The following is a 23,978-nucleotide window of genomic DNA, read 5'->3' on the forward strand; positions in this document are numbered from 1 at the left end:
TATTTATTTATTTGACAGAGATAGAGATAGCCAGCGAGAGAGGGAACACAAGCAGGGGGACAGGGAGAGGAAGAAGCAGGCTCATAGCGGAGGAGCCTGATGTGGGGCTCGATCCCATAACGCCGGGATCACGCCCTGAGCCGAAGGCAGACGCTTAACCGCTGTGCCACCCAGGTGCCCCTTACTGTTTTTTTTTGAAAATTATCCCTGAACACATGGACAGCTGTAATAATCTGCCAGCTGGTTCTGCCATGCAGTACTTTGCCTGTCCATTCCCTTCCTTCTACTTTCTACAGAGTAGCAGGAGTGATCTTAAAGTGTAAGTTTCAATGCCCTTTTCTCTTCAGTTAAATCTATCAGTGGTCGCCCACTGTTTTTACTTGGCTTTTAAGGCCCTGAATTGATGCCCACTCCAATCTACTCCTGACTGCATGTGCTTTACTCTCGTTCCCTCTTGATGCTCTAGCTATCACGATGAGCCTTCTCATGGCTTCTACCCTTTCTCCNATGCCCACTCCAATCTACTCCTGACTGCATTTTGCTTTACTCTCGTTCCCTCTTGATGCTCTAGCTATCACGATGAGCCTTCTCATGGCTTCTACCCTTTCTCCTTCTTCCATCTTTTCCTGGCCAACTTCTTCTCCTATTTCTTGCCTGAGCTGAAATGTCATTCCCCCAAGGATACCTTTTTTGAGCTCCCAGATGAGGGTGGATATGCGCTATCCTCGTAAAGCGTTATCCATTGATGCATTGATCAGAATTATACTTTAGACAGTTGCAGCTGAAAATATTTGTCTCTTCTTCCCTAATCAGTAGGATGCTCCTTGGGTGCAAGGATTGTTTATTTTGTTCACTGGCACCATTTCTGGCATTGAGGAGGCCCCCAGTGAGCATTTATAGGCTTGATAGATTAGTGAATGGCAGTGACAGAAACATATTTAAATACCTAATACTTTATATCCATAAACCAGCTGGAAGTGGTTATATTGGAAAGAGTAGGAGTGAGTATAGAATTGAGTACAAAATGGCATAAACAGTGTTATTTCATGAATATGAATACATTTTGCTGCATTTACTCACAAAAATTGGCAAACAGATCCAGCTACGCAGTTTCCCTATTTACCTGTTTTTTTTGGAATTGCACTGGAAAGGTTGTTAAATTACCATTTGGTTTTAATACACAAGATTTTCACGCTTGCTGCATAGGATTCTTCAAATAGAATCCTTCTATTAAATTTGGGTGATGAAAAATGAGATTTAAAAGTGAAAATCGGCTCAATTCATTCCTTGGTAAGGGATTTGGTGAAGAGCTTGAGAATATTGAATAATACGGATCTAAAACCATCTTTTAATTTTTCACTATATAAAGAAGTATGATAGCTAAGGCATCATTCACTATAAATATACATTCTTTTTGCTGCAAATCCTTGTTGATATGTTACAGAGGTATGCTTTGGAGTTTGGGAATCCTGAGAAGTCACCCAGTGTAGAGGAGCTTATGGTTGTTGGATTTTAAAAAGTTATGAAGAGCCCAGAAGAAAATGATTATCTAAAGGAGCTAAGAGTTAGGAAATTTAACACTTACTCCTGGATGTGCTCCTCATTTATTTATGACCACAGGGAAATTATTAGCCAATTTTTCCAGGTCACTTGGTTTTTATTCCTTTAGCTATAAAACACACTTGATTGTAATTACTTGCCTTATATTGCTAAGAAATATTGAGGCATTGTTATGAAACATGATAGGAGATTATAATTACTTAGGAATGCTAAATTAGGACCCTCTCAAGGTAACCCTAACTTGTGGTACCCCTGGTCTGTGCTACACATATATTTTAAAACAGAAATGGAAAAAAAAAGCATTGGCTCATTAAACCCACTTATTCCATTGTCTGGTGGGTAAAACGTGTTCCCTCTCATTTTTAAGAGCCTCTGGTTTGTTAGTGGACTGGTCTCCCAAGGGAGGCAGTGACGGCCTCGTTGCTTCACTGTTGGGAACTTTCTTCGGACTCCCAGCCTGCGTTTTCCTTGGCTGACTTTCAGAGCTGCTCATCTGGCAGAGCTGAGACATGCACATTGCAGAAGCTCTTTTATCAGTTTGGTGAGGCCATTCTCAAAAGAGGTTTAACAAATAAAGGTTAGACAGAGAATGTGCAGACTTAAAAATGCTGAACTTTAGTTTGGGCAGATTTCTGCCTTTCCCTTTTGGAAGACAAAGATGAGCCAAGTTTTCATATAAGTCACTGAATTCCAAACTTGAAATTTAAATTGATGGAGCATAAAAGGAAAGTCTGTGAAGCATTTTTTTTTTTTTTTAAATAGATTTCAATGTGGAGAGCTATTCAGATGTGTTCCTTTTGGAGACAGTGGGACATTGCTTTGAGTGTCCCATTGTTTTCTCCTCTTTTCATGTTGGAAGTTGATGGTCACAAAAATGAGAGTGGGAAAAGATGTGTAGGGAGCTTTGTAGAAGATGGGGGAGGAGGAGCAGCTCGCAGGTGTGCAGTCTTCCTTCCGGTCTTGTGAGGGAGACAGTACGGGCTTCCTGTGTGACGGTCAGGAACATCTATAGTAGAGATTTGAACCCTGTGAGTTACGCACTGTGGCACTGTGCATGGAGTATGGCCGCTTAACTCATTGTTTTAAGTGCCATAACTGTTCAGTTGGTTAAGAAGTTTCAATTTATGTTTACTCACCATTACCTCTCAAAAGCAAACAAAAAAGTACACTCCATATTCCTAAACAGTTCCAAGCTGTGTTTTGGCTACATTATGTAAGTTTGGTTTTGTTGTTATTGTTTGTTTTCATTCAATTTGATTTCTTTTGTTTTGGTTCCAAACAGTATACTTGCAAAATCACTTTCACCTGGTTACTGTGGTTAAAGTAAAAAAATAAAATAAATTTATTATGCTGTGTTTATGTCTTGTACATACTGAGTATTTAATAAATGATTTTGACTGAGCCCATTAGTATTTGTAATTGTTAAGCACATTTATAGTATTTGCTGATTCTTTTTAACGGATGCTCAGTTTTGAGGTTGATCTGCTGAGAGTAAACGACCTTTCACCCTTTACCTGGAAAGGGATGAGCTAAGCCACCGACCTTGTGCTTTTCCATTCAGCCTGAGTGACCCCACCATCCCCACCTTCAGAGATGGGCTCTGGTTGGTGCAGGGGTGGGGGTAGGCCTAAGCCAGTATGGGCCAGTGAGCAGTAAGGAGAGAATTGTTGAAAAGGTGGGGGAAAGTTTTGGGGGAAAGAAGCTCTTTCTGTTAAACAGAGCTAGGAGACCCTGGACCCGTTTTCAGCTGTACCTAACCTTAGGAAGCCTTTAGCTCCCATCGCTACAGGTAGCCGCCTGCCAACCATGAGTGGAGCCAGATTGGGTTGGGGGATGGGGAGAGTTGATACTGTTAATTTTGTTTTTGTCCTCTGTCGGGGAAATTAAAAAAAAAAAAATCCTGCCAATAGAAAGACCTCTATTTGATATAGAATACAGAGCAAACACAATTCATTATTGTTACTATCAGATTCGGTGAATGTAGGCTGTTGATGAAAAACTAGAAGGTCTGGACAGAACTTCACACAAATACGCAGTAAAGTCAAAGCAAGAATGATGAACACTTATCTCCTGGAGAGATAAATGGAGGCACCTTGTCTGGGTCTCTTGTGTACCTCCTGCGAGACTCCTGAGTTACTCTGAGGTCTTTGTTATCTTGCGTTAGAAAGCTGGAGATAGGGGTTTATCTAATTCCTGACCCAAAAGTTGGTGCTATTGTGTTTTTAAGGAGACACCCTAAGGGGAAAGAAAGGGCAGGGCAGCTGCCTCTCCTTTATTAAACAAAGGAAGTGTCATTTTATTTACCTCTATGTTGTCATTATCAATACCATAACTAAAGCCTTGCTCTGGTCCCATGGTAGCCTGTGGTTTGAAGAACTGCACTCTCCAAACATTTCCACTGCTTTGCCAGTTGTGCATGTATGGAATGAGCTGTGTTGTTATAGATCTTGCCTGGTATGCATTTGGAGTGGGTTTATTCAGCCTGCAGACCTCACCTGGTTGTTTGTCCATGGAGTATGCACTCGGCTCTGCCTCTGGCTGCCAGCTGTGTGAGCCCCACGTGTGGTTCCTTATCATCCCAGTTTGTCAGCGCTATCTCAGTTACTTTGCTTACCTGAAAATCAAGGTAAAACTTCTCTTACATGCTGTATGACTTTTGATTCTCAGAAAGGCATTATTTGGTGTAGTTTGTGCTTTATAGTATTTTGTAGTTTTTTAAGGAATCCTTGATTTGATTCCTGTGTGAACACTGCATAAATCATTGCTCTGTAGTAAATGTGTCGCTAGTGAGATTACCTGAGCCATGTTTCTCCAGTCCCTCACTCTCCTTCCTTTTCTTCCCTCCTTCCCTCCTTTCAAGCAAGCTTCTAAATGGAATCTTTTTCAGTTCTTAAGAACTTGTGCTGACCACCTTGGATTCTTAAAATAAATGGCCGAGAGCCATATGCTCACTGATTCTTTGTAGCAATCTTGCTGGCTTTCCTTTGCAAGGTGTTTTAAAGACCTCCTTGCACACTACATCAAAAACTAATGATGTGCTATGCAGTGGCTAACTGAGCATAATAAAAAAAAATGAAGACCTCCTTAGGCATTTCATTGCACTCATTTTGCTCTTACTCTTCTCAGTCAAAAGCAATGTTGCTTTCATCCTTTCCTTGTGGGGTGGAATCATAAAGTTGATATTGACCATCATGGTTCTTCATTTCATTAGTGAAGCTATAAGTTTATAGTTGTGACGAACCTAATTTTATCAGTTTGCTTAATCTTCACTAGACATACTATTCTTTGTTTTAATCTATTATTTATTTTATGCAATACACATCACAAAAAGTTAGAAGAAATCCAAAGAAAATATTCTACTACTTTTAATTCCACTACCAAGAGAAAAAGCGTAACATTTTTGTTATAAAAAACTTAAAAAAATTTATATGTAAACATAATTAACCAGAATGGCCTTATTCATAGTGCTCACTGATGCACTTACTGACTTATAAGAAAATGAAGAATTACAAGAGCCAAAAGGATGCTACGTTTGCATCAGTGCTGAGATTTGGGATTCATAAATGAAAGACTCTGGCTTTAAAAATGTTAAAAAAAATATTAAGTTATATTGCTTAGTTCTCTTTGAAGTTTTAAAATAACCAACCCCTTGCCAAAAATGATCAAAACCAAAAAACAATGAAAAAATAAGAGAGAGATGCTAAAGCTTACAGTACGTTATCAGCAGCTGGGGACCTCAGATTAATCTCAGACGAATCTGAGTAGAATGCAAATACATTATGGTATACATGCTCTATAGTATATGTGTATATATGTATATGCCATATATATCCGTGTATATGATACGTGTGTGTGTGCGTGCACACACAGTAAGCAGTGGAGATAGTAACTGAATTGCATTGGCTGCCTCGAATCCTGTTTTGAAAATAGAGCATCAATAAATAACGGAATAGCTGAACAGTGTCAAAGGGCTCACATTTATTATTTGTTTGTAAGATAACATATCAGATATGTTAGTTGTGAAAGCATTTAAAAACTTATGTTTTCACTCATCTCCTTATTAAACCCAGTTGTAACTTGATTATTTATAACGAGATTAGGTAAATCATAGGACAGATGCTGCCTGTGTACTGTGTCTGTTACTTGGTACAAATTTGGCAGAACCACGCTAGCTCATGAGTCCTTCTTAATGTGCTCACCATGCTGTGTTGGGTTTTGTTTATGTCTAGGTTCTGAGGGCCTTGAAGCAAGGCCTGCATTTGTCAGCCACGAGTGGTCAGTGTCAGCCTAAGCAACTGCAGAGAGAAGGCACTGATCAGTCTTGCAAATGGAAAATCCAAGTCCTAATTCTGTCTGTGGTTGGTTGATTGTTGCTATAAAGAATTGGCACTTTGCCCTTTTAAGAACTCCAAACTACACTTTCTAAATTTTACTTATTCAATCTTCTACAGATTTTTTTTTCCTATTACCGCTACTACTATTGCTGAAAAACTTGGCCTCTGTAATGGAAATAACTGTGACTTTGGAGTATTGAAGAAGGAGGAGAATCAGACAGTGTCAGATTAGAGACAGGGTGGGGACGTGATCGCAGAGGATCTTTTACTTGGAATTTGGATTGCCTTTACCTATAATGGGAGTCCTTTGCCTATAATTAGAGGATTCTGGCTCTTATGCAGAAGCAAAGGGATCAATTAGCCTAGTCCTGGAGGCATGAACTGGAGCGGGAGCCATGATGACAAGGAGAGGTGGTTACCTTTGGAATGTGTGTTTGGAGCTAGAAACATGAGGTGAGAAGTGAGTGGGAAAAAAAGAATCTGAAACGACCTACTTCTTTGTGTTTTGCTCTGACTGCTGGTGTCGTCGTGTATTCAGTCATGTTTTCTAGTCTTTGGGTGGTGCGGTGTCTGTGTGTGTGCGTGCGTGTGTCCTTTCCACAGAGTTTATCAATCCCTCAGCAGACTCACTGTTGACTACACGTACATCTCACCTGTGGTTATGCCCTGTGCAGAGATTGCTAACCCGTCGCCCGACGATCTGGTATGCCCGTGGACACAATTTGTTTATCTGCACAATGCTTTCAGGAAACTACAAATATCAGGAGTTGACACAGATACATTCAGATTTCCAGGTTCTTTTGAAAAACCAGAAGTCCTGCCCACAATGAGCTGGGATTCCTACGTGGCTGCCTGTGGCGGGAAATGAACACTAGCTGTCCCCGAAGACTTTGGGCTGATTTCTCCAGGGGTGATGGAACCCATCAGGTTGGCTTTATGTGGTCGTACTGTCACAAGTCCCCATCAGTCTTCGCAGCTGCTGCCCTCCTACAGACCCTGGCTTCTCCTCATGCGCTATGATGACAGTTTGTTTGTATCCTCTGACACTTTCAAATCCAGTAGCTTCCATGTCCCAGCTGCTGGTATTAATACTGGTCCTTCTTGTCACAATGGTGGGGTTAAACCTGGTGTCAGGAGAGTGCACAGAAGTACCGGGGGGGTGGGGGGAAGAGTTGGAGGAGGAGGTCACCAGGGCTGGTCACCTCTAGCATCTGTCATCTGGACTCATATCATGTTGCCTTTTCAGTTTTTTAAGGTTAAATGTGACCCACGGCTTATCTACATTCCAGGTTCAAAACTGTTCATTTGTACTATTTTGTGTTTATTGGAATACTATCAGAACCCTCTCTTGTGAATGAGGAGGGTGGCCTGAAGTTGGCGTTTCTGCAGGGCCAAGCACAAAGGAGGCATTCACCATATATTTGTCCTATTGAATTATTGAACTGTATTTTCTCTGTCAGAGAAGGCTCTGCAAATATGTCTTTGCAAAGAATTAAACATCTAAATAAGAGGTTGACTGTCAGGATGAATTGGTTTTTAGCTGTATTCAATGATGACTTCTGACATTTCCAAACAATTTCCCAGGGTGGACCCCATGTTGAGAGCCTGTGATGTGAAAGCACAGGTACACTTTAAAGCTGTGTGTCTGGGAAAAAATCATCTTCATTTTGAGTTCATTTCAATGTGATATATATTTTGTTGCTTTCTTTGGGAAGTCATTAAATAGAACTCTATTCTGCCCCCCCCAATTAAGTATTTCCATGCTTCTTTGTCATAGTCCTGTCCCCTTGGAATTTTAGTGGCAGCTTAGCACAGACTTTGAAAACATGGATTTAGGAACTAGATTCTGTAGTATTAGATCCTGGTTCTGCCTTTCACTTGTCACGTCACCCCTGTCTCAGTTTCCCTACTTTAAAATATTATTATCAAGAAATAACTAATACATGTGACTAATACATTTAAATCTCTATAAATCTCTTAGAACGTTTCTAAGTCATTGTGTTACTCGAAGAACATTTCATGTTTCCACGCCTGTTTGTGTACAGCCCACAAGCTAGGAATGGGTTTGACATTTTTTGGTCCTATTACAATAGGATCGAGTAGTTTGGGTAGAGACCACCTGGCCGGCAATGCCTAATCTAGGTACTCTCTGAATCTTTCCAACAGAAATTTTCTGATCTCTGCCTGTAGGGCTCAAAGCACTGAATCACCATATGTACAGGTGTTACTCTCTTGGGCAGTAGATAGAACTTGCTCTTTGATATAGTCTGGTTCTTTCCATCTCTACATGGGACATTTGTAAGTTGTATTTGTCAGGAATACGGTCTTTTGTAGTGACTGGCCATGTGTGTGGTGAGTGTGGGCGTGTGTTTTCTGTGGAAGCTTTGAACCACAGTTTTGGATTTGTACAAGCCCAGGTACTTTCCTTTACTTTGTCCAGTGAGGAGATTCACAGGCTCTATTTTCCCCTCTCTGGCCATCCTGCAGGTGTAATTCCTCTGAGGGTTCTCAATAGGAATATATACTGATAACACCATTACTGGCATGGGTGGGAGAATGTTAGAGAAAGGGACACAGCACAAAACATGTATTTTATTGATAACCATCAATATTCATCTGAAATTTGGAGATAGATAAATTGTGTTGCTGTTACTGTAGGGTTTTGTTTTATGTTTTTAAAGAAAATAGGACATTTGTTATACTGCATAAATGATTGACTTCTAGAAAGACGGTCTATGTCTGGGTTGTGTTTGTTTCAACAGAATGCTCCACAGGGAGCTTTTCTCAAGGTTTGTTGCTCAGGAAACCAATGAACTAGACAAAAGAGGAAAAGAGTGTCTCATCTAGAAAGATTAATGCTACTCCTTAATACCGTGCACTTTGCCATGGAGTGACAGGGAGCTTAGGGAAGAATCTGGTGAGTTTGCTGTTGAATTATGGCTTATCTCATGGTGCAGACCTACAGCGCAGTGTGGCGTGCTCTAGGCTATCACGTTCATGGCTTTGGACTGGGCCATATCCCTACCGGTCATCATATTAGTGAATTTGGGACTGAGAAGGTCTTTGTCTATGAATTGACACTAACATGCACTCAGGTTTAGAATCTGCTTTTATCTTCCTGCCTGAGGTGAAGAAGTGCTTTTTTATTTGTCCTTTCAGATATTGCTGAAATTTTATGGCACTTTTATGACAGTAGAAATGCTGAAGTTATGCTCCTGCTATGAATGATAGTATCAACCATTTATTGAACATCTGTCATCTTAGTTTTTAACAGATGAGCAAATAGATGTGGAAGGGCCAAGTAACTTGCCCAGAGTTATATGGCTGGGGAAAGCCTTTTTTGTTAGTGATATCCTTGATGGACATTCATAATTGCCATCTGGGCTAATATTTATATTTATATGATATTATGCAGGTTAATGTTATTTATTTTTGCAAATGGATTATGGATTTGAGAAGAGATTATTAGCTGCACTTGTTATCAGTAATTTTTAGAAGGTTATCAGCCATTCTATGACTAGGTATCCCTTTATTTATTTATTTATTTATTTATTTATTTATTTATTTATTAAAGATTTTATTTATTTGAGAGAGAGATAAGTGAGAGAGAGAGCATGAATGGGGATAAAGGGCAGAGGGAAGGGGAGAAGCAGACACTTCCGCTGAGCAGGGAGCCTGATGTGGGACTCAATCTCAGGACCCTGGGATCATGGCCTGAGCCGAAAGCAGACACTTAACCCACTGAGCCACCCAGGTGCCCCTAGATATCCCTCTTTATTTCTGAACCATGAGCTTTAGCTATATTCCTGTCTCTTCATGCTAAGAGCAGAGTTATTCATCTCTCCCTGAAAAGGAATCTGGTTATTTGGTGGCTCGTTCTCTGAAGTGTACATATATTGGCTTTGAGAGGAGAAAGTAAGAGGTAGCAGATAATGGGGGCCACCTTTTCCCTTTGCTTTTACAGATGGAAGGTGGGAAGTCTTTAACGTGCAAGGAGCTCCTCCTTGCTCTGCCTCCCGGAGTATCGCCTCTGGACCCTTGGGCCACATCTTCCACATCATGCAAATCAGTTTGTTATTGTGATCTGTGGAGATAATCCATGTGTCCCCGACACCATCACTGCTCACCAGAATGGCAGCTGGGACTAGAAAAGCAGCTTTGTTTCAGACACAAATAAGTCGTAGTTTATTTATTTTTTTTAATGATTCTATGGTGAAAACTTTACCATACTTCCTGTCATTTGGAGTATGTAAACTATTGAAAAGCCATGCTAGTCATCATTAGTTGACAATACTTTATGTTTAATTAAAGATGTAAAAAATCAGGAGAGGAGGAAAAATGAAAAATGCTGAGTTTTAGGAAACCTCAGAGTGGCTCCCTTCCCCTTCCTCCATGTCAAGCTCACAGTAAAATCATGCTTCATATGACTTTATGTATATATATATTTTAAGATTTGTTTATTTATTAGAGAGAGAGTTTGCACACATGCTTGTGAGCTTGTGTGTGGGGGTGGTAGGGAGAGGGAGAGAATTTTCCCTCAAGCAGACCCCCTGAGTGCAGAGCCTGATGCCAGGCTCCATCGCACAGTCTCATGACCCTGAGACCATGAGCTGAGCCAAGAGTTGGAGGCTCAACCGACTGAACCACCCAGGTGCCCCTGTTCCTGTTTTTCAAAGTGAAAAGGGAAGAAGATGAAAGAGTTATCAGCTGTCAGAACTAGGACTATTAATCTCTGTAGAGATTTCAGGTTAAAGGGAAATAATTTGATACAACATAATGATGTCACACTACATCGTGCTTTATAGTGGTCTAGACATTTTCACGTCATATTATTTATTGGATTTTTAGCCTGTGTTGCAGAGGAAGGCTGAGAGGTTGATTCCGGTTTACCAGTTTGTTAATGGTCAAACTGGAATTAAAACTGAAGCTTCCTGGTTTTGTGTGTAGAAGTCATCCTATTGTATGCAGGATCTGCCTGTCAGTGGGTGGGATTTTCTGGCATCAGACACAAGGGTATGTTGGTCAGTGGAAGTTGGTGCTATTTATCAATCAGGGATGCAAGTTTAGGAATTCTACAGGCGTTGCCATTCAAAATACTGGACTGGTACTGCACTTCGACACGAAGCCCAAAGTGTCATAATTGTTTGAAATTATAGCTAGAAGTATAGGTGCGGTACTAGAGAGCTGAAATTGTGGACAAAATGACCTGTTCCTGTAATGGAAATGCCGCAAGACTCCATCATACCGTGAATGTAAAGCGTAGCAATGGAATGAGAGAATCTACACACTTTTCAAGGGCCTCTGCACCCAGGAGATCCGTGCTCATTTATATTTTTTAGTGCCTCTCTTTATCTGTCCGTCTCAGGGGTATANATTTTTTAGTGCCTCTCTTTATCCGTCCGTCTCAGGGGTATATACCATCGTCAAGGCAGATGGACATTAACCATAGCTTTGTTTACTCCCTTTGTAAGAAATAATGCAATTTNTGTCCGTCTCAGGGGTATACCATCGTCAAGGCAGATGGACATTAACCATAGCTTTGTTTACTCCCTTTGTAAGAAATAATGCAATTTATATAAGAAATAGTGCAGTTTATATCATTCAGCTTAAAGCATTTGTTATGGATTTCAGAGTTCTCTGTAATTATGTTTCTTTCCATACAAGGCAAAGCTGAATAATCTGCAGCCCATCCAGACTTTTAATTGGAAAAAGATGAAACCACTCATTTATTTGCCACATACGTATGGAATTTCTGCCGCTGAAGAAACTGATAATTTACTTTTTCTTTTATAGAGTGGAAAACCACCCATCAATGATATGTTCACAGACCTCAAAGATGGAAGGAAGCTCCTGGATCTTCTGGAAGGCCTCACAGGAACATCACTGGTGAGAGGAGTCAGCTTTGGGAACCAGGCCCACAGAGTGTCTCTCATCATTATTGACTTAAAGACCCGCTGGGGGTACTCAAAATGTGAAGGCCCAAATAGAAAACATTTTAAAAAAGTATTTCAATGAATCTTTGATAGAGCAATATTGAGGCTTTATTGAGGGCTCTATTTTTATCAAAGATAAGATTATTTATTATAATTATAGGGAGTCCAGGAGAGAATTACAAAGGAAGAATGGCTATGGAAAGAGGGCATAACATTTTGAATAGTAGAAAACACATTTTTGCTTTTTAGAAGATGTTAGTTTTAGAAAACACATTTAAATGTTATTTAATAAATGTCTTAAGGAGTTGTTAAAAGCTATGGCCTTTATTTTTACTCAGTTTTTCAGTATTATCTTTGTTTCTTCATCAAACCCAACTCTGTTACTTTACATGCAAGGTACTTTATACTCCCACAGAAATAACTGTGCTAATGAAGAGGATGCATTTTATGGGTACAAACTTTAACACTAGAGGTAGAATTACTGTAAAAGGTATAGAGAAAGGCACTCCTGAAGATCAATTCCTTTCTTGTCAAAGTGTGAGATGTTATACTCTGCCTTTTGCCTTCCAGATGGTGGGTAAGGTACCTGTTGGAGAGGCTGATCCCTCCCTCAGATAAGATTCCTTGGCCAGTGAGGCAGAAAGAAGCCTCCCAGATCACCTTGCCCCAGACGGCTATTCCTGCCTTCCCAGTGGGCCCTTGTAATGGTACCTGGAACCTGGGATAGTGCCTCTGAATCCTCCCAGCTCTGTGCGCACTGGTGCAATATGAGGGTGACATGACTTCTCAGTCTTCCTATGTCTAGCCCAGCATTGGTTCCCAAACTCGCCTGCACATTAGAATCACCAGGGAAATCTTTTAGAAATTCCGAACCCCATGGGGCACCTGGGTGGCTTAGTCTTTAAGCATCTGCCTTTGGCCAGGGCGTGATCCCGGCATTCTGGGATGGAGCCCCGCATCAGGCTCCTCTGCTGGAAGCCTGCTTCTTCCTCTCCCACTCCACCTGCTTGTGTTCCCTCTCTCGCTGGCTGTCTCTCTCTTCATGAAAGAGAGAGAGAGAGAGAGAGAGAGAGAGAAAGAAAGAAAGAAAGAAAAGAAAGAAAGAAAGAAAGAAAGAAAGAAAGAAAGAAAGAAAGAAAAAGAGAAATTCCAAACACCTGCTACACCCCAGATCCATTAAGTCATAATCTTTGGGGGTAGGGTTGGTACACAGGCTTGGTATTTTTTGAATGCCAGTGTTCAGGCAAGTGAGAGAACTACTATCTCAAGATGTTAGTGGGGTAATTTGCCTTGTCACCTGTAGCCTCCGTGGTGACCTGAGAAGCCAGCCAGCGCTCCTGGCGAAGAGGGGCTCTGCATGCTCAGCTGCTCTGTGTGTGGGCAACGTGGAGAGTCTGTCTCATTCGATGTCATGTTTTGTTTTCTAGCCAAAGGAACGTGGCTCCACGAGGGTCCATGCTTTAAATAACGTGAACAGAGTGCTGCAGGTTTTACATCAGAACAATGTAAGTTTGCAGTATGACTTCTGGGGTTCTTTGGTGCGATCAGGATTATTTATTGTCACACCGGCCACCTGTTCTGTGCATTGTCATCAACTGATTTTTGGAAACATTTTTCTTACAATAAGTATTGAACCTTTTCTGTGAGGGAATAGTCATGCTTTTTCTGATTACTTTATTGATCTAGTTGTATAAATAACACATTTTTGAGATTTAGGTATACCTGATTCTCTAAAATGAAATTTCTCTTATCATTCGCTTATATTGCTGTCCAAAGGTGCTTAACCAAAAATCCTCGCTTCTGGGGCAAAATTGTCATAAGACAGTTTTTTTGTTTGTTTTTGTTTTTTTCTTCATAGGTGGATTTAGTGAATATAGGAGGAACTGACATCGTAGACGGAAATCACAAACTGACTTTGGGATTACTTTGGAACATCATTTTGCACTGGCAGGTGGGGAAATTTTCAATTACTTCTTAATAGAAATTGACGATGGATCATTTGTGTGTTAGTTTCTTAGGGCTCTCATCACAAAGTACCACAGCCTGTGTGGCTTCAATAAGAGAAATTTGTTTTCTCCCAGTTCTGGAGGCTAGAAATCTGAGATGAACGTGTTAGCAAGGTTGGTTTCCTCTGAGGCCTCTCTCCTTGGCTTGCAGATCACTGCCTTCTTCCTGTGTCCTCATGGTACTCCCTCTTTCTGTGTGTCTTTCTCCTGATCTCTTCTTCCAGTCATAATGGGGTAGGGCCCATCCATATGATCTCATTTTACCTTCGTGAGAGACCCTATTTCCAAATACATTCACATTGGCCAGTAGTAGGGGTTAAGACTTCAAGAATTTTGGGGGGACACAGTTCAACTCATAGTAATTTGAAATGAAAGAGTCTGACAAACAGCTGTCTTCTTCTGGCATAGAAAAAAAAAGTATCTTATTTTAAATATTAAATTTTAAAAAGTTGACATCATTTCAGATTTATAAAAAAAGTTGCAAAAATAGCTTAAAGAATTCCTGGATATTTTTCACTCAGATTCCCCAAATGCTGACAGTTACTATCTGTATTTCTGTTTTCTCTCTCTTTTTCTTTTTGCCTAATACTTCAATGTGTATTTTGTAAAAACAAACCTTTTTCCTAAAGTAAGAAATTCTCTTATATAACTAGAATATAATGTTAATATCATAGTATACATGTACAATATATAATACAGTGCTAATATTGTAAGCATATAATTATATTATACACTAAAATAATATATAATTCTTAAAATCAGGAAGATAATATAAAAACAATACAATTATGTAATCTACACATCTTATGGAGATTTTGTCAATTGCCCCAGTAATCCCCTTTATAAAAGAAAAAAAAATACAAAATCATGCATTACATTTATTTGTCACATCTCTTTAGTCTTCTTTAATCTGGAATAGTTTTTTGACTCCTTCTTTGTATTTCATGGTAGTGATCTTTTTGAAAAGTACTGGACAGTTATTTTGTAGAATGTCCCTCCATGTGGATTTGGCTGGTATTTTTTCATGATTAGATCCGGGTTATTCATTTTTTTGCACAGGGGCCACAGAAGTGACTGAGTTCTTAGTATACTTTCCATTAGTTTTCCTTCTGGCAGTGTAAACTTTCATTGTTTGGGTTAAGGTGTCTCCCCTGGAATGTGACTGCCCTTTGTTATTAAAAAGTAGTTTGTGGGGGCTATACTTGGAGAACCTAAATATTCAGCTACTTATCAAACTTTTTCCCATCAGTTTTCAGATCCATTCATAGTTCTTACTTGATCAGTTATTGTGATGCTTGGCAAATAGTGATCTTCCAATTTCATTATTCATTCTACATTTATTTGTTGTCTTTCTACTTATAAGGAAGAGCTTTCCCTTGTCTCTTGTTTATCTACTTCTTCATCCATCCTTTCATTTATATATCACTGTTCCCTCCTGGATTTTTACTTATTTGATAGGTCAAGAATCTTTCACTACCATTATTTATTTTGCAAGCAAACCCCCTTAAGTTGGCTCTTGTGTCTCTTTCATATGTCCACATCATTCTTCGAACACTTCCTTATAATATATGTACTACTTTAGAATAATATAAAATATTAGTTCTGTATTATACTTGTTATTACCATCATGAAATGTACTTCATTCTTTGATTTTGTGGTTAGTCAAAACTTCTTCCTTTCTTGTTTTTGTAGAAAATGAAATTTATTTTCCTCTTATTAAAAGGTGTTTGCTAAGTGTATAGTATTAAAATATTACTTTGTGGCTATGGAAGTGATATTCAATATCACCAAACCTGATATAAATACGGCTAAGATGTAGAAAATACCATAATGCATAAAGGGGAGGTAAAAATCACCTTGAATTCCTAGTACCGTAAAATAATTACTGTTAAAAACACATTTATCTTTCTAGTGTTTAAGGGAAATTTTTGAGATAAAATGAATACCAATTACCTGATCCATAATGGTGAATTAATGAAATATTCCTTATTCAAGGACTTGATTCCAGCAACTATTTTAAGTTACAGGCAGCATGGTTTTTTTGAACAGGTAAAAGATGTCATGAAAGATGTCATGTCAGACCTTCAACAGACAAACAGTGAGAAGATCCTACTGAGCTGGGTGCGCCAGTCTACTAGGCCATACAGCCAGGTCAACGTCCTCAACTTCACCACCAGCTGGACAGATGGACTTGCCTTTAATGCCGTGCTCCACCGACATAAGTGAGATATGACCCTACTTAGATGTGGGCCTTACAGATTTGTATCTCCTCTCTGTCTCTCCCTTACTATTCCTCCCTAAAGCCTCTTCCCCACTACCACCACTCTCCTCTCTGCACATGCTTAAACATTAAGAAAAGAAACATTATGCAAGAAAATACCCGTTGAGTCTTCATTTCTGTAGGACTCAAATGCCATATTGCAATGTCCTTGGTTTCTTCTACATATTTGTAAGTTTAAAAAATGTAAAATAATTCACATAGTTCAGTCCCACTCATTCAGCACTAACCAGTAATATATACAATGAATTGTGTTCAGTTTTCATTTTCATACTGAAAGGGAAACTCTATAAATTCATTGCAATCTCAATTAAATAAGGACAATTGATTTTTTTCATAAGACATGTAATTTGTAAAAGACTAAAGGCCCAAGAATAGCCAGTACACTCCTGAAGAAGAACCAGATTGGAGTGCCTCCCAAACAGAAATAAAATTAGTTATGAAGCTATATTTATTAAGACTATATATATAGTACTATAAATAAATACATGAATTTAATAATGGTCTGAATAATGTGAAATTGCAAACGTTTGACTGTTTTGACATGTAAGAATGGCAGTTTCATATAGTTCAGCCTAACAATAAAGAACTCAGAAATAGCTCCATCCTCCTATACACCTAAGCCGATGTTGTAGGTGAGCAGATGAATGGATAGTATGGGACAACTGGTTACCCTTATGTGAATAAATAAATTGGATCCTTACCTCACCATACCCAAAAGTAATTCCAGATGCATCAAGGATTAAAATGTGAAAGGCAAAATTTATTATATGTTTTATTGCTATTGTAAATTATTTATTGTTTCGAGTTCTATTTCCTGTATGTTTTTTGCTGATATGTAGAAAATGCAATTGAGTTTTCTACATCTTAGATCTGGAAATTTGTTAAATTTTTACAAATTTTGCAAAAATGTTTCTGTAAATTGGGTGTTTCTGTAGGGTGGGTTTTTTGTTTTTTGTTTTGACTATCCATGATTCATAATAGTTTCTTCTCTCCTCTTTTCTTCTCTTTCCCCCACATTTGTGCCTTGTCTTTCAATACAATATAGTGACAGTAAGCAGAATGTTTTGTTCTACATAATGAAGGGAGTGGTTTCAATATTTTACCACAAGATTGATATACTTTGTAGCTTTTTTCATATACTTTTTATCTACTTAAAGATCTGCCACACCCAAGTGTCTTCCACTTCTCCTTTATCAGTTCAAGAGGATTGGCCTCTCTTTCTAGCTAGTTTAGAGATGTTATCAAAGAACTTGAATTTTAGCCAAGCTTTCCCCCAGCTATTACTTAATTAATTTAGCAAGCATTTATGGAGTGCCTTCTATGTGCTAGGTATAGGGCATATAGCAGAGAACAAAACAAGCAAAAATCCCAGTCCTTCTGGAATTTCCATTCAAGTAGAAGAAGGAAGACAATTAAAAAAATGATAATGTAGGTCATATAGCATTTAGAAATGATAAATATGCTGAAGGAAACTAAATCAGGCAAGAGGGGAGGAGGGACCTGGCATTTGGGAAGTCAGTGGGTGCAGTGTCACCAGTAGGAGGAGTAATAGGAGATGAAGTCAGAGGAGGAACTGGGTATGGGAGTAGGGCAGGCAAAGCCCAGAAGTTAAGTGGGTCTAAGATGCAAGAACAGATAAGAGTACAAAGAAAATGATCAACTTTTGGGTAAGTCAGAATAACAATAATGTCCAATTTGTTGGATTAAAAGAAAATCGAGATAGAAAGAAAATACTGGAAAGTGGTAGTATGGAGGGGGATGACTGATGAAAAATTCTCTCACGGTTTTGTTGCAGGGTATCCTGTGAGCAGATCAAAGCTGGATTTTCTATTCTGCTAATCTTGGTCTTTCCATTGGAGAATTTAGTCCATTAACATTGATTGTGATAATTGATGTATTTAGGTTCATTTTTACCTCTTATTTTAAGCTTCTCATTTCTTTTAACTTTTCTGTATCTTTTTTCTTTGTTGTCTTATATGGATAGGTTCTTCTTCCCTTTTTTTCCTTTACTACTTGGGAAATATTGTATACCATTTCTTATCTTTTTGTGGTTATTTCATAAATTTTAATAGGCATCTTTAAGCAACACAAGAAACTTAGAATGTTTGACCTATTGTTTTCATATTGTAAATTACTCTAAAATATATATTTGACAAGCCTTTGGGATATAAAAGATAAAAATTTCTTCATTTAAACTCACAAGTAAAATAATCTAAAACTGAAATGTATTAAATTATAGCAGTGCCTACTTTTGTCCATATATTTCATTTTCATTCAGTTTTATTTACATTGTAATTTCAGACCTGATCTCTTCAGCTGGGATAGAGTTGTCAAAATGTCCCCAATTGAGAGACTTGAACATGCCTTCAGCAAAGCTCAAACTTATTTGGGAATTGAAAAGCTGTTAGATCCTGAAGGTATTATTCAGTGTTTAATTTCAACCTTGATTTTGCTGTACAATTTGAATACTTGAAAAATAGTTTTTTCCCCCTTTTTAAAAGGAGTAATGAATTGTGGATTTTTTTTTTGAAGTATGGTGCAAGCCATTTCATTGCAGACTAGTTATTAGTACTGTTATACTTAATTCGTAGGATACTTTGGGAGGAAATTTAATTACATCATTGGAGAATAGTTACTTGATACTTGCATAATATTTAAGGTTTAGGAAAATGTAATCATTAGAGAAACAATTCAGTATTTGGCTTATTTAATTACAGTGCGTTTTTATGTGATCTTCTTGCACATGATGTGAAAACTAGTTAACAGATATTGCAGAGTTGAATTCCAGACTTATTTTCATATTTTCAGTAAAGTTTGTGTCATCTTAAGTGGTAGCTTATCTGAACATTTTGGGGAAGTTTTTAGGGAAGATTTTTAAGAAATAGGCTACTGAACAAAATAAATAATCTTCTTTGCTTTTGTCTCATCTATTATTATATGAAATAGAAATTTACTGAGCTCTGGTATTGCAAAGATTATATACTGGTATTGTTTATGGGTTCTAAGGGTAGTTATTTATAGCTAATATTGAGCAATTCACATATTTTGGACATCTAATTTAAGCTGCTTCTTATTTTCTTCCACTTTTAGATGTTGCTGTTCAGCTTCCTGACAAGAAATCCATAATTATGTATTTAACATCTTTGTTTGAGGTGCTTCCTCAGCAAGTCACTCTAGATGCCATCCGGGAAGTAGAGACACTCCCAAGGAAATATAAGAAAGAATGTGAAGAAGGAGAGATTAGTCTCCAGGTACAGGTCAATTTTTATTAAAAAGTTTGACTTGCCGTATTTGTTTTCTCTTAGGTACTAGATTAGAACACTTTCAGAGGATTCTTTTCTTGACTGAGAACATCTTGGGTTCTCAGCTTACATAGGCATAAGAAGTTCAGTTTATCAGTTAGCATGCTATCATCCGTCACCTGCATGTAATGGAAAACCAGAGCGCAACTGATTTTATTGAGAAGGAACGTACATTATTTTACACAATGAGGCTGAAGTTAGAGTCCAGGGCTATGAGCACACTGCTGCATGATAGGCTTAAGAACCTACATATTCCCACCATCTGTTCATTTTATCTTTGTTGTCATGTGCTGAAAATGGTTTTCTCACATCAGCGTAGTTTAAGTACTAATCTTTTTTTTTTTTTTCACTGAGAAAAAGATTTTTATCATTATATTCTCCCAAGGGCTATCAAAATATATGCTTTATTTCCCCTTTCATTTAGGAGGAGTAATTGACAATAGGCTACTAGGTGAGTTTTTCATTTAAGGGCTTCTAGTGGTTTTATTTACCAGGATATAAATGTATATTTTGGGGGAGATATAAAGTCATGAATTTTTCTTCCTGTCTGAATTATCCTTCCTTCCTGAATTATCCTGTCTTGAATCAATCCATGTTTTCTTATTCTGTTTTAGTCTAAACAGTTCTCTTAATTCATAAAATGAGAGAATCTTAACAGTTGGATGAGACCTTTTCAAAAGTCATTTGGTCCAATGTGTTAGCCAACTCAGCAACCAGGGGATATACATGGATTTCAAAATGATATGAAATACATTTTAGAGAGACACAGAACATGGGCTTGGAAGCTTAAAGTTCATTCCTTGTTTTGAGTTGCTTACTTTCCTTTTCAACCACAGTTTTAGCTGAAAAATCTGGGTAAAACCACCTGCTTATAAAGGTAAGTCAAAGCACCTACAGTGATCTTGATAGACATTCAATAGGCAGCAGCTATCATTGCTATAACTTTTCCTTCTAAATTTGTTTTGACATTGCCATTTATCCTCATTCAAGAAGTTCCTTTTTAAAAAACTGTTAGTTAATTCTCATATAATGACAATAGTTTTGAATTGGCATAACACTTGTTTTTCATTCTCCAAGGCTCAGAGAACTTACTTTTCAGATTTTCTTTGGGTAGTAGTATCAATCCTTTTATGTTCTCCATTTCAAAAAATAGCATGATTTACAGAAAAAGAAAATAACTTATTGAAGGAAAGAGAGCAAGAGATGGGCCAGATTCTGAACCCAGGTCTCTTTAGTAGTTTTGAAAATCAAGTGACATTGAGGAAAAGCCCTAATGTTTTATAACTGACTGAAAAGAATGCAGAGAAGCATTTGTTTCGAGTAGCTTAGCTATCCTTCATTAATGATGCCGCCTGCTAATTGCCTCAGATAATCTTCTGAGTTGCCTTTTGGTTTTAAAATCATTTCTTTATTGGATCAGGCTTCCTTTTGTTAGAAAGATGGTATATTTTACTTTGTACAGTTAAGGCCGTTCTTAAAAAGGAAATTTCATTTGCCTTTTGTGATGTGTAGATAAAATAATAATTTCTGTTTGGTTCTCAGGATTACATGATAAGAATTGCAGAAGCCATTTGCTGTTTGATTAAGAGCAAGTGTATTAACATTAATCTCATCATTTTCATGCTTTCATTAGTGCTATAGAGGCTGAATTAAGTTAACTGAAGAAATAAAATGTGGTCAAGTCTTAATCATCTACTCTTTGACAGAGTTTGCCACCTGCTACTTTCTAGCTAACACTGATAGGCTGCCTTCCTCTCTGGGCTCTTCCTATAAACATATGCTGTAGAGCATTACGTCGTCAGCAAATAATTCTTGCATTTCTCTGTAAATCAAACTTTCAGTTGAAAGTCTCTCTTGTTTCAATTAATACCTTCTGAACATTTGCAGGTAAATAATGCCTCCCACCTCACCCCTCATGGATCCTAGGGCCCATCTAAGTGACTGTTGCCTGGTCACTAACTGTCCTTGTGCTCAGATGTCCTCATTGTAGTCTAGAAGTTTGAATTCTAACTGATATCCAGGGTTATTTTGTCTCCATAGTTTCAGGATTTTAGGTCCAGAACTTACCTCATTTTCCCTTCTCTGTCTTTGGCTGCATCTGTGCCTTAATTAGCCTGTGTTTCATCTGTGTTCTCCCTGATTAACTCCCGCATATGGTTTACTGGGTCTGTTTGATTCTTCCACCAAAATGTTTTTGGTGTGTGTTTTCTTTCTGTTCCAGCCTTCATGCTAATTAAAGGCCTCATCTTCTCTTTTAGTTTACAAGGCCCAGACTACCTCTGCAGTTCATCTCAGGCCACTGCACTGTAGTCATGGTGGACATTGTCTTCTCCTTCCCTAAGACTTTGCTCATGTGGGTCCCTGTCTATGAAATGCTCCGCCACCTACTATTTGTATGGTGAGCTTCCTGTCTTGTCTGTTTCCTTGTGATTTTTTCAGAGAAGTCTTCCCTGAAAACCATCTCCATACACACAACACAGACGCACACACACACACAAGTCTGCACACACTGTTTCAGTATTTTCGAAAACTGTGTTAAGAATTTTAAATTGTTTCTTAAGAGTATTGGGAAAGCAATGAAAGATTTTAAGCAGGGATGTCTTGTGGTGTGATTATGTTTTCCAAAGCTCCTTCTGCTCCTCTGTGACAAGTGGATTGTGGAGGTGGGAGCATGGGTGACAGTGGTGAGCAGACGCTAGAAAAGTGAATTTGTCAATAGAAAGGTTATTGGTGACATTGTTCAAAGCCTTTTGGGGTGAGTGGTAAGGACCAAAACTGATCTGGAGTAAAAGGGAATGTTATCCAACTGTAGGTACTAAATACATGAGCATTTCATATATTGTTCTCTGCAAATTTTTGTATATTTGAAACACATACGAATTGTGGATGAGAGGTAATAAAGTGGAGACAGGCTGCACGTGAATTTTAAAGAAGCATTGCTCCAAACAGGAACCCTTATGTGACAGAGATCATTGATTTGGTTATAAGATTTTAAAGTATATGAGAAAATACTCCATTGCTTAGAAAGAGCTTGAGATAATTTTATTGCACAGGTCCTTAAAAAAAGGCCAGCAAGTGAACTCGAGGGCAGTTGCCTCAAAAAATACCATCGGCACACCAGCCTGGATGTCTGACTATGTTTCAGTGTCTAAAATGCGATGAAAAATGCAATGTAGTAAAACAGGGGGTCAAAGCAGAGTTCCAGTCTCTCTCTATTTTTCTTTAAATGATATCCATCCTTCAAGGCACAACATGTTCCAGATCCACTCCAAAATTTTCCTGTTTTAGCCCTTAGTGAACTCAAGTAGCGTCCCTTGTTGGATCCATGGAATTTATAACTTTGCTAATAGCCATTTTATTTTTGTTCCAAAGTGATTCATGTGAGTTATTTATCTCTCTCCAAGCGTATTAGAATTTCCGTTGAGTACAGAATCCAGGAGTGCATTCCACTTTTGTGCTCTTTGCCTTCCTTGCACACTTAATAAATGCCTCCCGCCTAGTTCATGGCATCGCGTGCCCAGCTCTTGAGAATTGGATGAATGCCGAGGTCATGGTGGAACCTCCCTTAAGGTTCTCCATACAGCGTGTGTTTGTTGAACGCCTTCTCGTTTTCATGATGCTCGTGGGTGTTTTCTTGGGGTGGTTTTTCTAGAGCTCAGCACTGGAGGAGGAGCATGAGGGCCCTGGAGCTGAAACCCCGAGCACTGTCACCGCGGTTGACATGGATCTGGACAGCTATCAGATAGCGCTGGAGGAAGTGCTCACCTGGTTGCTGTCCGCCGAGGACACGTTCCAGGAGCAGGATGACATTTCTGATGATGTAGAAGAAGTCAAAGACCAGTTTGCCACCCATGAGGTGAGTAGTCTGTAGCTGGTGAGAGGGTATACCCACCATGGCGTCTGCGCCCAGTCAGGGGCTCTTCCCCCATGTGTGTTGTTCACTGACTTCTCCACAGGGAGGTCATGGCCTGTGTTAGGCCTTGTGATGTTTAAATAGGGCTTTGTTATAAAATTGCCGTGGGTGATTAACGGTGCATTGGAATTAGATTTCAGATTTTAATCTTACCATGACTTGGATATTCTGTGGAGCCACGGACAAAAATTAACGTGTAGTACTGCTTCTTTCTGAAGTTATGTAGTGTTGTAATTAACACACAGCATGGCTAATCAATACACCAAATCGTTAGGTTTTGAGTGCTCCCTAGAAAGTGACTATTTGCATTTCTTGGATAATTAAGCAAATGTCATATCCAGTGTTCCTGTATAATTTTTTTTTTTTTTTAAAGATTTTTTATTTATTTATTCGACAGAGAGAGAGACAGCCAGCGAGAGAGGGAACACAAGCAGGGGGAGTGGGAGAGGAAGAAGCAGGCTCATAGCAGAAGAGCCTGATGTGGGGCTCGATCCCAGAACGCCGGGATCACGCCCTGAGCTGAAGGCAGACGCCCAACCGCTGTGCCACCCAGGCGCCCCTCCTGTATAATTTTATATAATGAAAAAATCCTATTGTTTTGAGAATGTGTATATATCGTGTTGTATTTGATTATACAGAGATTTCCTTT

At 38.7% G+C, this 23,978-nt stretch overlaps 1 protein-coding gene across 5 annotated transcripts in view; it reads left to right on the plus strand.

The window, feature by feature from the left end:
• UTRN (utrophin) overlaps positions 1 to 23,978 on the plus strand; it is a 426,951-nt gene that overhangs the window by 106,811 nt on the left and 296,162 nt on the right. For all 5 annotated transcript variants that reach the window (XM_034669248.1, XM_034669249.1, XM_034669251.1 and 2 more), the window contains 7 exons: positions 11,688 to 11,780; positions 13,255 to 13,332; positions 13,686 to 13,778; positions 15,883 to 16,055; positions 18,416 to 18,531; positions 19,205 to 19,365; positions 23,069 to 23,272. In XM_034669248.1, coding sequence (XP_034525139.1) covers positions 11,688 to 11,780; positions 13,255 to 13,332; positions 13,686 to 13,778; positions 15,883 to 16,055; positions 18,416 to 18,531; positions 19,205 to 19,365; positions 23,069 to 23,272 — 918 coding nt within the window. The remainder of the gene's footprint in view (positions 1 to 11,687; positions 11,781 to 13,254; positions 13,333 to 13,685; positions 13,779 to 15,882; positions 16,056 to 18,415; positions 18,532 to 19,204; positions 19,366 to 23,068; positions 23,273 to 23,978) is intronic.

This window comes from Ailuropoda melanoleuca, chromosome 10 (assembly GCF_002007445.2).
Source record: "Ailuropoda melanoleuca isolate Jingjing chromosome 10, ASM200744v2, whole genome shotgun sequence".
NCBI classification, from domain to species: Eukaryota; Metazoa; Chordata; class Mammalia; order Carnivora; family Ursidae; genus Ailuropoda; species Ailuropoda melanoleuca.